The sequence below is a fragment of the Eleutherodactylus coqui genome, chromosome 5 (assembly GCF_035609145.1).
Source record: "Eleutherodactylus coqui strain aEleCoq1 chromosome 5, aEleCoq1.hap1, whole genome shotgun sequence".
Lineage (NCBI taxonomy): Eukaryota > Metazoa > Chordata > Amphibia > Anura > Eleutherodactylidae > Eleutherodactylus > Eleutherodactylus coqui.
The window spans coordinates 172,427,328-172,444,673 of NC_089841.1; the positions used below are offsets into that span (position 1 = coordinate 172,427,328).

The window sequence follows — 17,346 nt, forward strand, 5'->3', positions numbered from 1 at the left end:
ATGGAATTACAAAATTCTTCAGACGTTACAAACTTCATTTTACTTGGTTTTCATATGTCTTCTGATTTGAAGAGACTAATGTTCATCTTAATTCTGAAGTCATACTTAATAACTCTGATGGCAAACATACTAATCATCACTGTAGTCCAGACAAATCCTCAGCTTCAGGTGCCCATGTATCACTTTCTCAGTCATTTCTCAGTCTTGGAAATTGGTTATACCACTGTTGTTATTCCCAAAATGCTGGTTGGGCTCTTGGCTGTTCAAGTAACCATATCAAGATATGGATGCCTGACTCAGTTTTACTTTGTGTTTTTCTTTGGTACTGTTGAAAATGTGCTGTTGGCTGTCATGGGCTACGACCGGTATCTGGCTATCTGTAACCCTTTGCATTATTCATCAATAATGACCCAATCTTTATGTTGCCAAATGGCCTTTGCAGCATGGATATGTGGATGCTTCATTCCAGTAATGCCAACAATCGGGCTTGCAAAGTTAGATTTTTGTGGTGACAAAAGGATTGACCATTTTTTTTGTGATTTTGGTCCTCTAGTGAAACTCTCATGTTCTGATACCTCAGTGGTCATATGGATTTTTTTTGGGCAGTCTTGTGTTTTAATCCCTACCTGCTGTCTTCTAATCATTATATCTTATACTTTTATTATTTCTACTATTCTAAATATTCCATCCACTAGTGGTCGTCAGAAAGCTTTTTCTACTTGTGCATCACATTTTACTGTAGTTAGTATTTACTATGGTACCATTATTTTCATGTATGTAAGACCATCAGCTGCAAACACATTCCGTGGGGATAAAATGATATCTGTGTTCTACTCTGTGGTAACCACATTGCTTAATCCTATTATTTATAGTCTTAGAAATGCCAGCATTAAAGAGGCCATGCAAAGTATGACAAAGAAGTTGCTAATACATTAAGAGCCTATTAATACATTTGAAATATCTATTCTAAGGAAGTCTGTAATAAGGATTTAACCACTTAAAACAATTCCAAGTATTGGTGGGTGATATGAAGGCCAGGAGAAACATTCTTTATTGCTGCTGTGCCCCCCAAATCACTGTTTTAGTCCGGCGTGTGATATGCAAATTAGCTTCAAAGCAGTCTTGCAGTAGTCAGGGTTCTCTCCTCTTGGTCCTCTGAAGATAGGTCGAGGGTTACAGGCTGGAGTGTCCTTCTACCCTCCAGAGGAAGGCGCCAGGGTGATAGGACACTGCTGGGCACCTCTGGCAGCTAGAAGTTTACATCATACACAATTATGGTGCCCTGGTCTGCATGTGTAGGGGGCATCACCAGGGACTCATGGCTGGGTTCCAGTCATACCAGTTCGGTAGTTGGCCTACAGCTGTGGTCATCACACTCCCAGCTGTGCTGAACACCCTTTCTGATAGCTCACTGGCAGTGGGGCAGGCATGCACCTCTAAAGTATGTTTGGCAAGCTCCAGCCGCTCTCCTAGTTTAGATAGAAGTCAAAAGGGACAATATCACCAGTGCAGAAGGTGACATAGTCTTAGACCTTCATGGTTAAGTGCTGTCTGTGACTGCGAGTCTCACCCTTTGATGTTGCTCTAGGCTGCGATGGGCTTAAAAAACTATGCAACACCTAGTCTTTTCCTGCCATTGGTGGTGGGGCTTCTGTGGTGGCTCCTGTTCTTCCACCATGAGCCACAGAGCTGCAATCTTTTGCTGATACATCCCTTCTGCCATTGGTAAATATTCCACTAAAGTTGCTTAATAGAGATGAGCGAGCATACTCGCTAAGGGCAATTACTCGAGGGAGCATTGCCCTTAGCGAGTACCTACCTGCTCGGAAGAAAAGATTCGGCTGCCGGTGGGAGGCGGGGGGAGCGGCAGGGGAGAGCGGGGAGGAACGGAGGGGAGATCTCTCTCTCCCCCCCGGTCCCTCCTGCTCACTCCCGCAACTCACCTCTCACCTGCGCTGGCAGCCAAATCTTTTCTTCCGAGCGGGCAGGTACTCGCTAAGGGCGATGCTCACTCGAGTAATTGCCCTTAGTGAATATGCTCGCTCATCTCTACTGCTTAACAGACTTTCCTGTTACTGCTGCATTTTGATGTTCTTCTCCACTGTCGAAATAAAATTTGTCATTTTGGCCTTATAGCGGGGATCAAGGAGGATGGCCACCCAGTAATGATTTGATGTTTTGATGTGATTGTCCTTCTGCACTGCAGCATAAAAGCACTCACATGCCTCAATGTGCCTTAGGATGTTAACCCACATTCCTCAGGCCTAAAAGTGTCCTCCAGCTGGGCTCGTCATCCATGTAGAATAGCTAGGGTTAGGGATGAATGGAAGGAACTTTGCGTAGTCTCCTCCCCTGCCTCTAGACCTATATTGTCCTTTACATTTCTCCCTCCTCCTGCTCTTCCTCCTCTATACTTCTTCCGTGAGTGTGTAAGGGGCTATCCACAAGTGGTTAATACAATCGCTATGCGATACTAAGGCCTGCAGAGTCTGATTGCTGCGCAGTGACAGATAGCGGTGCACAGCTGCAGGAGAAGGGGAAGCTTAGCCACCAGAAGATTGAAAGGAATTTAGGACACTGCCTAAAGCTAACTGTGTGACTCTGTGAATATGCTCTTTGGAGGCTACAAGCTACAGGAATGACAGTCTCTGCGAGTGATGTACTGAGCAAGCCAGTGCCAAAACGGACAAAGCAATCGTGGATCATCTACAGAGGACATCAGTACAAGTGATTAACTGAGAGATAGGTTGACTTCCATCTAGGTAGTGGGTGTGCTCACCCATAGAGACTGCTCTGGGGTTCAGGCCTGTTGTGTATATACAGATGTAGTGGCCCAGAGGGTCCTCCAGAATAGCCGCACTATTAGACATAGAAAGTGCCTTACATCAGAGAAACCCTGATTCTGCCTTTTCCTAAGCTAAAAGCTTTGCAACAGCTGGCCTCATTGGCTGTATGTCATGCCCTTACTGATTGGTAAAGGGGTGGGTAGATAAATTCCAGAAAGTGTAGTGTGAGCCTCTATGCCGGGGGGGGGGGGGGGGGAGGAGAGGAAAAAGTGCGGGAGCAGGACAGGAAGTGAAGGAGGAGACAGAGGAAGTTCTCAGTGGGGAGTCTGTGTAGGAAGTCGTCGTCAGAGGACATGTGGGGAGGAGGTCCGCAGAGCAAGCATCAGAATCAAGCATTCATCTTCAGGGAAGCCAGGATTTACCTGCTCCCAGTTCTTACCAGCAGTGTGAAGGAGTGAGATTACAGCCCTTCCATTAAACAATGAGTTAGATAAACCCAGTGAATTGAAAGCCAGGAGTAGGAAAGTGGCCATCTTGGTTCTAAGTTCCAACACTTGCATCATCTACTTCTAGTAGCCCAACAGATAACTAAGTGGGAAGTCATACTGAGTAAATTTCTTAAGTTCCAAAGAGAGAGAGAGAGAGAGCGCATTGAAGAGAAGAATTGTGTTCACAAGTGATTCAACTATAGTGCATAATTGTTTGATCTGCTATCAGCTTGCAAGACTGAAATTGTGAATTATACAAATCTAAATCCTTTTAAAATTACTGAAGTAAACTGTGCACAACAAACAAAACAGTACCAGGACTCGTGTCATATTTTATTTCCCGGCATTGACTACTGCAGTCCCGGATGAAGTGCTGGTGTCACCCGTGACAAACCACTGTATTATCAAACCTGAATCTATTATTTGTGCCACTGTGCTGCAACTGAGTGGGACACCTTTGCTGCCATTGTCGGGAGAGATTGCAGAGCCACCCATGACATTCATCTTGCAATCCCCGTGGTCTCCCCCCACTTGGAGGGCATCTCGCTCGGCAGCTGCACAGACACGCTGCAGCAAATTACATTTAAAAGGGATACTGCTGACAGGTGACAAGCAGAAATCAAATGGGGTATAGCAAAATGAGCTCGAGTAATTCTACTGGTAACTGAGGAGTAATAACTTTCTGCTGGGATACTATATATTGCAACCTGTGGAAAAAAAAAAAATATATATATATATGTATCTCTCTCTCTCTCTCTCTATATATATATATATATAGATACATATATATATATACACATATTAGTGTTATAGGACAACCTCCTTTTATGCTTTAGCCTGTGTGGGGTCAGCCACGTGTTAGCCTGGGCCTGCAACAGCTCTTGAGCCTAGCTGTGTGGCTGCACTCCCCTAGACCCATGAGTTTTAGCACAAATTGGTGGCATTTCCCATGTGCAGTGCTGTATGGAGGCCGGGTTTTCTCACACACGATATCCATGCCCATGTGGAGGGTGTTGAAAGGGTTACAGGAAGAGGTGAAAGAAGAGAAGGGGGAGGAGGGGACAGATATGGATGAACGTCCCACAAGTCTTGGGAGTACACCTTTCAGTTTCATGTTCCACCTCCAGAACATTGACCCAGTGTGCTGTTAAGAATGTCATTTCCCCAGCCATGCTTGCTGGACCACATATTTGTGGTCAGGTGTACCCTGCCACTGACAGCATTCTGCAATGTCCCAAATACATTATCACTGGGCAGGGATGGCTTTTTAGGCAAAGAAATGGTTGCTGGGCATCTGGTACTGTGGGTTAGCACAGAGCATCGTGTTGCAGAAGGTGTCTGTGTCCAGTACCCTGAAGAACAGCATTTCTATAGCCATGAGCTGTGCAATACTTGCATTCAGGCTCTGTGCTCGAGCGTGGTACTTTTTTTTACCTTCCTAAAGTTGGGGGATGGAGGGTTGGCTGCTGACCTGGGACACACTAAAATATGGGGTAGATCTCAATGTTGGTGAAGCTGGTGGCAGTTCCACTTCTGCTTTGTGTTTCCCACTCCTGGTTCTGAAGCCTGCAGCCTGGTCATCAGTGCTGGAAGGAAGGTCTGAAGTGGGCGTACTATTGCCCCTACACAAAATTTCTTTTCTGTGCTCAGAGGCTATTGCATGAACAGGGAGGGAGATTGAGGAAGAGGCAGCTACAGCAGCAGAAGCAGGATGAAGCTGACTCTTTGCCCTCTGGTCCAGGTGGGCTCTCCAAAGTAACAGGTGGTGGGAGTTGATATGGCTGTTTATACATGTTGTGTTCAGGTTGTTTACATTCTTGCCACGTTTTAAATGCTTACCACAGATCTTACAGATGACCACTCCTCTGCCATCTCATTTCTGGCCCTTCCTTAAAGGGGTTGTCCCGCGAAACAAAGTGGGTCTATACACTTCTGTATGGCCATATTAATGCACTTTGTAATGTACATTGTGCATTAATTATGAGCCATACAGAAGTTATCAAAAGTTTTATACTTACCTGCTCCGTTGCTAGCGTCCTCGTCTCCATGGTGCCGACTAATTTTCGGCCTCTAATGGCCAAATTAGCCGCGCTTGCGCAGTCCGGGTCTTCTGCTGTCTTCAATGGGGCCGCTCGTGCAGAATGCCGGCTCCGTGTAGCTCCGCCCCGTCACGTGCCGATTCCAGCCAATCAGGAGGCTGGAATCGGCAATGGACCACACAGAAGCCCTGCGGTCCACAGACAGAGAGGATCCCGGCGGCCATCTTCAGCAGGTGAGTATGAAGACGCCGGACCGCCGGGATTCAGGTAAGCGCTCTCCGGTTTGTTTTTTTAACCTCTGCATCGGGGTTGTCTCGCGCCGAACGGGGGGGGGGGGGGGGTTAAAAAAAACCAAAAAACCCGTTTCGGCGCGGGACAACCCCTTTAAATGTCATACATGTAATGTCTTTTGTGTAGATGCACTGTTCAAATTGTCTAGTCTCTTGTTTACAGATGTCTGTAAATGTATCAATTTATGTCCTGTCAAGTGGTATGCTAGATACTATAAGTATGAATGATTTAGATGTGGTCGTGGTAGTTCCTAATCTTCAATGGTTGAGTGTGGAGTGGAGTGCCAGCCACATGGGGGTACCTTCAACCCTCATGTGGCGAAGAGATGGAGGAGGAGCGGTTTCCTGAGGTCCCCAATGCCAGGAACCACTACAGAGTAAGGAGAGAAAGAAAGAGAGAGATTGAGAGCAATCGTGAGAGTAGAAGGCCAAGTTCAGTGTGCAGAGGTACTGTTCTTTTGGAGTGTCTGTGGTGTGACCCGACCCCTATCCTCCTCTGGAGAGTTCCCCTTCCAGGAGCGGTGCCTGACAGATAACCTAGACTGCAGAGGCGGTATCATCCTGAGTTTCCTCCCTGACCTCAAATCTCCTGTTTTACCTGCACTAGTGTGTCTTTTGAATTTGTGCCTTGTTCAAGTTTCAAGTAAAGTTTTGCCAGCCCCTAACTGTTCCTAGGGACTGAGGTGCTTAATTACTATACAGTGTGTGGACCTTAGCTCGGCCGTGGCACAAAGACTCAGTGCTATTTGGAAGCCATATAAATCGCTGAGTGTAAAGAACAGCAAAATAATTACGTTTATCATAATTTTGTAATACACAGAGGAGTAGCCAAAGGCTCAGGGGCCAAGGTGCAAAAGTTCAGCCCCCTCCACCACGCATACCTAAACTGTGCAGACATGCAGCTGCAAAATATCCCCTTGGCATAAGCTTTCCAAGCATGACTCATTTCTGGCACTATGTAAAAATTAAGGCCCATTTAGATGGGACGAATGTCGAACAAACGATGCCTGACACTCGTCCCCGCAAGTACCCACTCCCGTGCTTTTGCACAGGAGAGAGTATTGTTGCTTTACTGTGGGGCTATTTCTCTCCTCGCTCTCTCCCACTCCTCTCCATTCTCTTAACATAGCGGCCGTTCAGTACTGAACAATCATTCTTCAGAACTTTATGCAGCTTAATATCCTGAACAATGATTTTTCAGTGTAAATGGCAGCCATTCAATACTGAATGGTGTTAAGAAAATTGTAGATCAATGTATCAGTTAATTGTTTTGCTATTAGATTGTAGACTAGAAATATATAGCATCCTGCTAGTATAAGTAGTGAAGGGGTTAAACGAAACCTTTTTCATATACCAGTGAATAGTATGGTATAAAGACAGATAGAAGATAAGATAGTCTCTCAGACCGCCTCCCTTGCATACCTTCTCACTGACATTGTAACAGTTTCTTTGTATGTTATAGTTACACCTTAAAAGGTGTAACTTATGTTAAACATTTTAGTTGTAGCCTATCATGTATTCCTATTAATCTTGGAGGTACATACTTTTCCTGTGATGTCATTTATGGTATATAAACCACATACAACTTTGAATACATTAGAAATCATTTGAGACCGCAACAAGGTTGGTGTGATTTGTATTTCTCCTAGGGGCCCAGACTTCTCCTTGGTAAACACATAAATTGTCCTTACAACGGCCGCTGTGTTAAGTGAATGGAGAGGGGTGGAGGAGTGCAAGGAGAGAAATATCCTGTAGCCGCCCCGCTGTGAACCAATGATACTTGCTCTTTGTTCAAAAGAGCATTGTTTGCCCATATTCGTCCCATCTAAATGGGCCTTTAGTTTGTGTAACCCTTTAGGCTATGTACATTTTTTTTTGGTACAGTAGAACCTCAACTAACGTCATTAATCCGTCCGGAAGCAAAGGACTTTTGTAGAAATCAATGTTAGTTGAGGTCATTATTTCCATAGGAATTAATGTAAATCCAATTATTGATTCTAGATGTTCCAGAAAACACACCAAACCCCATTTAATAGAGAATAACTCTGGTCTTTAATACCAAAAACAATAACGATAACAATACTGAATGAATATAAAACACAACTGTTTTTGGACATTTAGCATTCGGTGCTTTGACATAGGACTGCAGGGACATCCTTATAGCAGTACATATCACTGTGTTATCTGTGCTTTGACATAGGACTGCAGGGACATGCCCTTTCACTTCCTGTTGCAGGGTGTGGCTCACCTGTGAGCAGGTGCTTGCAGCTCCAGGCCTCTCTCTTCCTCCTCCAGGGCCAGGGATGTTTTCTCTCTCCTATCCAGGGAAGGGTGAGGTCCTGGGCTATGGCTAGAGGTAGGACTACTACCCCCATTCTCCAGAGTCAGTCTGCGGAGGGTGGGGGTGTATTGCAACCTGCTACCCAGGAGGGGCTGAGGAGATCTAGCAGGAGACGCAGCGATGTGTCTCCTGCACCCCTTCTGGAGACCACCCAAGGTGGCTGTCAGGCTAGTCAGGGTGAGGGATGGCGGCCCTCCGGGACCTCGGCTGCCTGGTCTTCCAGCAAAGGCCCTCCTGGAGCCAGGCCAGGTACTTCTGGGGGAGACCCCTGTCCTACCATCGAGGACTGGGGGACACTGCGGCCTCGGGAGGATGTTACCATCTTTGCTGCCAGGCTCGCTTCACGGACCCGGGAGTACCGTGAGGCTGGTGGTACCATCAGAAGGCTCTAGGAGGAGTTAAAGGCAGCCAGGTTCCTGGCCAACAATTCAGGTGGGTCAAGGAGGGCCCAATACAACCAGGCCATCCAGGAATTGAAAAGAGAGATCCTCACCCTGGTTTAGAGGAGGGCGGCCATCTTCAGGGGTGCAGGTCCCTTTCCTGAGAAGTTGTGGAATTTTGACCGGTTTGAAGGGTCTCAACTGGCTCTGGCTGGGGTCTGTGATGATATGAAGGACCTAGTGTCCAACATGGAGCAGGCCCCTGCTGGAGAACTGCAAACAGTGGACAGTCAGCAGTCCCTGTGCAGTGACCTTCCAGCCGGGCAAGCTACTATTATTTCAAGCTCGGAGTCCTCTGGGGAAGAGGGCGAGGACAGCGGGCCGGGGGGTGCGGGTAGGGGGGTGGGGGGAATTAATGGTGTACATAAGACACCTGGAATCCCCTGGAGGCCTGGAGGGTTTCTATTTTGGCAATGGCATTCCTGAGCGAGACCCCCAGGCTAAAAAGAAGAAAAGTGACAAAAAGATCACTCAAGTGGAGTACAGGCACGTCAGCCTCCCAGGGCAAGCCTCTGAACCAGGGAAGGGAGGTAGCTGCATGAATAGCCCCCGGATCCGACCCAGCCTGGACTCTGCTAATGTGGGTTCAGTGCAAGGAAGGGGGAGAGTGCTAGGCATCCTGATCCAAACACCCCCTCGGTTCGTAATGAAAGGAGGGGTGACGGGCAGAAGCTGTTGTCTGACAGCAAGATTCCTAAGTGTGGGGGTCATCCGACGTCGGATGATCCAGGTAAAATATCAAAAAAGGCTGCGAAGGTGGGGGGTCATCCGGCGTCGGGTGGCCCCCAGAAAGGCCTTATGGTGGGCCTAAGTAAGGGGGGGTCACCCAGCATCAGGTGATCCCAAGAGTTCAGGGAAGGTGGAGGAAAAGTTGGGGGGGGGGGGGGTGTGTGATCCGGCATCAGCTGGCCCCCAGAAAGGCCCTGCGGTGAGCCTAAGTAAGGGGGGGTCACCGAGCGTTGGGTGATCCCAAAAGTTCAGAGAAGGTGGGGGGTCATCCAGCGTTGGGTGGCCTCCAGAAAGGCCCTGTGGTTGGCCTGGATAAAGGGGATTGCTCGGTATCAGGTGATCCCAACCATCCTGGGAGGTTTTACGGGCCATCCGGCGTCGGGTGGCCCCAATAAGGGCCCTGCGGTGGACCCCCCAAAAAGTGGATACCCAATACCAGAACATACGACAAATATGGAGACGGGGAGCGTGGCTAGAGGGTCTGTTTCCTGTCAGTGTTCCTATAAAAGCTTATGTCGGAATTCCTTTGCCGGGGTTGCTTGGAGTATGATGGCAGGGGGCGGAGCCAAAGTTTCTGAGTGTGTGGCTGGAACTCCCGTTCCCCCCAGTGCTAAGGAGGGGGGTGGGTCTGGAGGCTCAGAGGGGACTACATTTAAGAAACCGGCCCTGGGTTGCTCCCCTGCAGACATGGGGGGAGCGGCTGGGGAACCTCCGGGCCGCCAGGTGCCCCTTACTATTCTGGCCAAGAGAGGAGACATTACCGGTCTGGTCACAAAGAATAAGGAGAATGATGAGCAGGAGAGTATGGAAGGCATGGAGGTGTGTGAAAGGGATGAAGGGAGCAACATGAAAGCGAGTGGTGTGCGTGAGGGAGAGTCTAGGGGTGTGGGGAATCTAAATAATAAAAGATTAAATGTTGGGGTGTCTGCTGGTGGAGGAGTATCTGAGGGAGATAAAGGTGATAATAAATTTACAAAAGTCACAAGTTAGGGTGGAGTATCTGGTGGTTTGGGGAGGAGTGGGGGCCCTGGTCCAGCTGCCGCCCCGGCGGTGACTGCTCCTAGGAGCTACGCTAGTGTTGCCGCCAGGGTGAGTGGGGTACCTTCACCTCTCGGTTTCAGGGACCCCAGGTCACGTGAGCTGTTTCTATCCGCCTTAAAGAGGGGAGAGAGGTTGGTCACTATAGAGGGTGAAAAGCGCGACCTATCCTTTTGGATAGATAGGTTTGGCACAGGGGCCTTCCGAGAGCAAAGGCAGGGAGAAGAGGCATGGTCACTTCCTACAGCTGGGCAGGGGGGGTCCAAAAGGAATGTGGTTCGTCTCCGATGGGGAGACAGTGATGCCTGCCCTAACCGTACTAGGGTGGTGGAGCTTCTCCTCGAGATGGAATTCAGAGTGAGTGACATCTTTGCCCTGATCCACCCCTTGGGGACCTCCCTGTTTGATGTCAGCTTCGTGAGACCAGAGGGGCTCGAGCTCTTCTGGTCAAAATATGCGCTGGCTCAGACGGAGCCCGAGTGGCAGGATTTTGTGGTTCAAGCAATTTCTCGCCAGAATGACACTAAGAGAGTGACCGTTCTGTCTAGTAATGAGTCTCTCTCTTATGTTGACATCATGACCTGGATGGGCAGGTATGGGGAGATTCTCCATCCTCCCCAGAAAAACAGGGACGCACACGGTATCTAGTCAGGGGCCTGGACTTTCATGGTAAAGTTGAAACGTGCAGGTAATTCCGTTACCCACATCCCTTCTTCTGCGTTCCTGGGAAGGGACAGGATTCTGGTTTTCTACCAGGGGCAGCCGAAGGTCTGCCACAGGTGCAGGGACCCCACACATTTCAGCGCACAGTGTAAGGTGCTTGTGTGTGCCCTGTGTGGGGGTAGAGACCACCCATCCTCATTCTATGGCAGCATTCAGTTTAACCTGTGTGATGCTTTAGGGCACCCATTCAGTCATTGTCCCTTATCCTTTGCCAACATCGGCCGAGCTTAGTCAGAGGGTCAGCGGGCCCGTCGCTCCGGGGGCGAAGCTGGTGGCAACAGGGAGGAGGAAGAGCTACAGGGTCTCGGCGGAGTGCCTGTTCAGCCAGGGCAGGAAGGGAGTCAAGCTGCTGAGGCCCTAAGGGATAGCGATGTGGATGAGGAAACCAGAAGGATGGAGAGAGAGGAGGTGGCTGCCAATTCTGCCGGATCCTCCCGTGAAGAAAGTGCGGATGAGGAAATCGAGAAATGGCAAAAGCAGAAAAAAAAGGGTAAGGGAAGAACAAGAAAGAAAAATAGGGGTTCTTCCTCTCTAGAGTGGGATGACTCGGTCCCACTCACTCTGGTGCAGATACCAAAGGAAGGCCCCATCAGTTCCCTTACGGTCGACCTCTCTAACCGGTACCAAGCCCTCGATAACACCTCCTCTTCCCTGCCAGGGGGAGAGGCTGGGGGTGAGGTGCCAGAGGTGGTGGCAGAGATAATTGAGGAAGGAACCCCGGGGGACGCTGGGTCTCTTTCTGTGGGGGACCTGGTTTCCTCCGGGAAGGGGAGGAAGCCGGAAGGTGAAGGTTATGATGAGAGCGGTGATATGGATGTCTCAATTTCACTAAAAAGAAACAAAGGAGGGACCTCTTCTTCCGACAGGGAGGAGGGGGAGAGTAAGAGGAAAGCCATCCAGCTCGATCACCAATGATGGCGGCACTCACCCTGTTGACGCTGGCATCCATTAATGTTGCCAGCATTAAGTCAGATGCGGCTAGGTTTGCAGCCTTTGATTTTCTTAGCCGAGTTGAAGCTGCCATTTTATTTTTGCAAGAGACCAGGCTGACAGATTTGTCGGTTATGTACAAAGCCAAGCGTAAGTGGAGGTGCGGAGCCTCCTATTGGTCTCTTGCAGCCGAGCCGTATAGCGGGGTGGCGGTCCTTTTTAAGACCGCACAGGTAGAATGCAAACTGGTCATTGAGCTGGAAATGGGGAGGTGCCTGGTCTTGGATATTCTCATGGGAGGTCAAGAGTTGGGTCTTATTAACATCTATGGACCCCAGTCAAAGGGGGAGGGGGGGGGGCGCAAAGACCTCTTTATGAGAATTAAGCCTTACTTTTTTACAAGCCGGAAAGTGGTCTTTGGAGGAGACTTTAACAATGTCACAAGACTCTGTGATAGAGGAGGTTCCAATGACCAGCTAGGCTATGATAGCGTCGCGTTAAATAGCGTAGTTAGTGAAGCACGCCTTGTGGATGTCCATGTTCGGCACACCCCAGGGCGCACGGGATTCACTTGGTTTAGAGGTAGTTATTGCAGGTCTAGGATAGATAGGTTTTATTTAAAGGAGGAAGCCGTCTCCTCACCAGTGATATTCCTCGTGAATACCTTTTTGAAAGCTAAAATCGCAAACCTCTGAAAAGAGAGGGCTCCTCCGTAGGTATCCTCCTGTAAGGGATGTTTTCAGCCGTTCTTCCAGGAGTGGGAGACAGGAGGGCGTGTGAAGGTCTTTCATACACCGCACAGACATCTTCTGGCTTACGTTACACCAGTTCTGAAGGTTTTACGCCAATGGGGGCTGACCGTGGGGGAACTGAGGACACTGGCAAGGCGTGTGCTAGACCAGAGGGTTTTGGCAACCCGCTTTCAGAATCCATTGGCCCTCAGAGACTGCCCAGGTGGGGATTTGAGGATGGGTTTGTTTCTTTTAAATTCTGTAAGAATACCCTCAAAGTATTGGGACTTGACCTGGCGCTGCTTCCATGGTAAGCTGTATGTGGGGGACAACTTGAAGCACAAGAACACCGAGGACAGGGGTTGTCCCTGGGAGGCATGTGGCAACACTCTGGAGAGCATGGACCACTTCCTGCTTCATTTTCCATTTAATATAGAGGTATACAAGAGGGTAGGGGCTTCAATCGGTTGGCCTCGGCTGGCTGACCTTACCTACGCCGAGTGGTGTTATGGAGCATTCAGAGATCTGGGTGGCAGGGACCGCTGCACCTTATTTTTAGTAAGTCCAGTGGTTAGGTATTACACGTGGAACGCACGGTGTTTAGTATCAACGCAGCATAAAATCCTTCTCGAGGGCGAGGTAAGTAAGAATATTCTCGGTGACCTGGTGAAGGTGCGTTCTCTGGAGTTTGAAAGGTTGGGTTGGCCTCGAGCAGCCTTCCTTTGGAGGGGATTTTGCTTTGGGGTTCTCTAGCCTGGAGAACTGTTTCCCAGGGGGGCTGGATTCTTTCACCCTAGCTTTTTGTTTTGTTTTAAGTTAAAAGTTGAATAAATGGCTTACGGGACCCAAACCAGGGCTGGAGGTAACGGTTATATTTTTGTTTATTTATTTATCTGTATATTTAGGCTGTGGATTATTATGCATTGTATGGTTTTGTGGGTGGTATTATGTGTTATGGTTTTTTCGTGGGTGGTATCATGTTTCATGGGTGGTATGTGTTTTCGTGGGGGGTATTATGTTGAGTTTTTGTGGGGGGTTAGTATTACGTTCGCTGAGTGTATTTTAAAAAAAAACAACAAAAAAAACCAAATAAAAACAAACAAAAAAGCTAAACTATTTTCATAAGCATGATTGGCAGATATTGGCAGTGGACCAGGGGATGGGTAGAGGGTAATGTGTGTGTAGTTTAGAGGAGAGGGGGAGAGAAAAAAAAAAAAATACATATATTCTTGTTTTACTAATGTGTGTTTTTTCTCTGTTTAGTAGGTTGAAATATGCAGCACTACGGGATTATGGAATAGGTTGTCTTGTGTCTGTTGCGATATGTTTTGTTATGTAAATTTTGTTGTATAAATGGGATGAGTGAGATTGCGGATGCGGCTGGACCGGTTTTCACTATTCTACTGTTTCTGTAAAATTTTGTAAATATGAAAATTTGTAAATCTATATATATAAAGCTGAAAGCCCTCACTGACTGACTCACTGAATGACTGACTGACTCGCCAAAAGTTCTCCAACTTCCCGATATCGTAGAAACATGAATTTTGGCGCAAGCATAGATTATCTCCAAAATAGGAAAAGTAATTGGGTCCCAACTCGATTATTCAATTCTAGCGCAAAAGAATTGCCGTCGAAATTTTACGTACATAATCTAAATCTGTCACTTTCCAATGCCTTAGAAACGTAAAATTTGGCACGGGCATTGATTATGACATAAATTCAAAAAGCTAATGGGTCCCAACTCGATTATTCAATTGTATGCGCAAAAGAATTAGTGTTCAAATTTTACGTACGGAATCTAATTTTCTCACTTTCCGGTGTCATAGAAACAGGAAATTTGGCACGAGCATTGATTATGTCATAAATAGGAAAAGCTAATGGGTCCCAACTCCATTATTCAATTCTATGCGCAAAAGAATTAGCGTCCAAAATTTACGTACGGAATGTAATTTTTTCACTTTCCGGTGTCATAGAAACAGGAAAGTTGGCACGAGCATTGATTGTGTCATACATAGGAAAAGCTAATGGGTCCCAACTCGATTATTCAATTCTAGCGCAAAAGAATTGGCGTCGAAATCTTACGTGCGGAATGTAATTGTTTCACTTTCCGGTGTCATAGAAACGTGAAATTTGGCAGGAGCATTGATTATGTCATAAATAGGAAAAGCTAATGGGTCCCAACTCCATTATTCAATTCTATGCGCAAAAGAATTAGCGTCCAAATTTTACATACGGAATGTAATTTCTTCACTTTCCGGTGTCATAGAAACGGGAAATTTGGCAGGAGCATTGATTATGTCATAAATAGGAAAAGCTAATGGGTCCCAACTAGATTATTCAATTCTATGCGCAAAAGAATTAGCGTCCAAATTTTATGTGTGGAATGTAATTTTCTCACTTTCCGGTGTCATAGAAACAGGAAATTTGGCACAGGCATTGATTATGTCATAAATAGGAAAAGTTAATAGGTTCCAACTCGATTATTGAATTCTAGCGCAAAAGAATTGGCGTCGAAATTTTACGTGCGGAATGTAATTTTTTCACTTTCCGGTGTCATAGAAACGGGAAATTTGACACGAGCATTGATTATGTCATAAATAGGAAAAGCTAATAGGTCCCAACTCGATTATTCAATTCTATGCGCAAAAGAATTAGCGTCCAAATTTTATGTGTGGAATGTAATTTTCTCACTTTCCGGTGTCATAGAAACAGGAAATTTGGCACGAGCATTGATTATGTCATAAATAGGAAAAGCTGATAGGTCCCAATTCCATTATTCAATTCTATGCGCAAAAGAATTAGCGTCGAAATTTTATGTGCGGAATGTAATTTCTTCACTTTCCGGTGTCATAGAAACGGGAAATTTGGCACGAGCATTGATTATGTCATAGATATTAAAAGCTAATGGGTCCCAACTTGATTATTCAATTCTATGCACAAAAGAATCAGCGTCCAAATTTTATGTACGGAATCTAATTTTCTCACTTTCCGGTGTCATAGAAACGTGAAATTTGCCCCGAGCATTGATTATGTCATAAATAGGAAAAGCTAATGGGTCCCAACTCCATTATTCAATTCCATGCGCAAAAGAATTAGCGCCCAAATTTTACGTGCGGAATGTAATTTTCTCACTTTCCGGTGTCATACAAACAGGAAATTTGGCACGAGCATTGATTATGTCATAAATAGGAAAAGCTAATGGATCCCAACTCGATTATTCAATTCTATGCGCAAAAGAATTAGCGTCCAAATTTTACGTACATAATCTAAATCTCTCACTTCCCAATGTGATGGAAACATGAAATTTGGCACGAGCATTGATTATGTCATAAATAGGAAAAGTTAATAGGTCCCAACTCGATTATTCAATTCTAGCGCAAAAAAATTGGCGTCCAAATTTTACGTGCGGAATGTAATTTTCTCACTTTCCGGTGTCATAGAAACGGGAAATTTGGCACGAGCATTGATTATGTCATAAATAGGAAAGCTAATGGGTCCCAACTTGATTATTCAATTCTATGCGCAAAAGAATTAGCGTCCAAATTTTACGTGCGGAATGTAATTTCTTCACTTTCCGGTGTCATAGAAACGGGAAATTTGGCAGGAGCATTGATTATGTCATAAATAGGAAAAGCTAATGGGTCCCAACTCGATTATTCAATTTTAAGCGCAAAAGAATTAGTGTCCAAATTTTATGTACGTAATCAAATTCTCTCACTTCCTGATGTCATTTTATATAAAGGAAACGTCGCATGGTTACCTCCCCGTGGTGTTTCCTGGGTAACGCAGAGAACTATGCAAAATGGTGAACATATGTTTTTCCTCGGTATCTCTAAAGTAACCAAGACTTCATAAGATTTTCTGTGTGAACACCAGATAAATACCAGTACCAAATTAACTCGGGCGAAGCCGGGTATATCAGCTAGTCTATATATATAAAGCTGAAAGCCCTCACTGACTCACTCACTGACTGACTGACTGACTGACTCACTGACTCACTGACTGACTCGCCAAAAGTTCTCCAACTTCCCAATGTCGTAGAAACATGAAATTTGGCGCAAGCATAGATTATCTCCAAAATAGGAAAAGAAATTGGATCCCAACTCGATTATTCAATTCTAGCGCAAAAGAATTGGCATCGAAATTTAACGTACATAATCTAAATCACTCACTTCCCAATGTCATAGAAACGGGAAATTTGGCACGAGCATTGATTATGTCATAAATAGGAAAAGCTAATGGGTCCCAACTCGATTATTCAATTCTATGCGCAAAAGAATTAGCGTCCAAATTTTACGTACGGAATCTAATTTTCTCACTTTCTGGTGTCATAGAAACATGAAATTTGGCACGAGCATTGATTATGTCATAAATAGGAAAAGTTAATAGGTTCCAACTTGATTATTCAATTTTAGCGCAAAAGAATTGGCGTCGAAATTTTACGTGCGGAATGTAATTTCTTCACTTTCCGGTGTCATAGAAACGGGAAATTTGGCACGAGCATTGATTATGTCATAAATAGTAAAATCTAACAGGTCCCAACTCCATTATTCAATTCTATGCGCAAAAGAATTAGCGTCCAAATTTTACGTACGGAATCTAATTTTCTCACATTCCGGTGTCATAGAAACGGAAAATTTGGCACGAGCATTGATTATGTAATAAATAGGAAAAGCTAATGGGTCCCAACTCGATTATTCAATTCTATGCGCAAAAGATTTAGCGTCCAAATTTTACGTGCGGAATGTAATTTCCCCATTTTCCGGTGTCATAGAAACGGGAAATTTGGCACGAGCATTGATTATGTCATA

General features: G+C 46.1%; 2 protein-coding genes across 2 annotated transcripts in view; both read left to right on the forward strand.

Moving 5' to 3' along the window:
- On the forward strand, window positions 1–11,789 carry LOC136628842 (olfactory receptor 6X1-like). The gene is made up of 4 exons (XM_066604935.1): window positions 1–907; window positions 3,137–3,240; window positions 4,925–5,015; window positions 11,533–11,789. The coding sequence occupies exons 1-4, from the start codon at window positions 1–3 to the stop codon at window positions 11,787–11,789; spliced, it is 1,359 nt and encodes a 452-aa protein (XP_066461032.1).
- Window positions 11,789–17,346, forward strand: part of LOC136628843 (olfactory receptor 6N1-like) — an 18,571-nt gene continuing 13,013 nt past the window's right edge. The window contains exon 1 of the mRNA XM_066604936.1: window positions 11,789–11,954. Coding sequence (XP_066461033.1) covers window positions 11,789–11,954 — 166 coding nt within the window. The remainder of the gene's footprint in view (window positions 11,955–17,346) is intronic.

Excerpts from the sequence above, each read along its gene's own strand:
- LOC136628842 (XM_066604935.1), top strand. The coding sequence starts at position 1 with ATGGAATTACAAAATTCTTCAGACGTTACAAACTTCATTTTACTTGGT. Across the intron at positions 908-3,136 it reads CATTAAAGAGGCCATGCAAA|GACATGTGGGGAGGAGGTCC; the intron begins GTATGACAAAGA and ends TCGTCGTCAGAG. Across the intron at positions 5,016-11,532 it reads CTCTTTGCCCTCTGGTCCAG|GGGGAGAGGCTGGGGGTGAG; the intron begins GTGGGCTCTCCA and ends CTTCCCTGCCAG.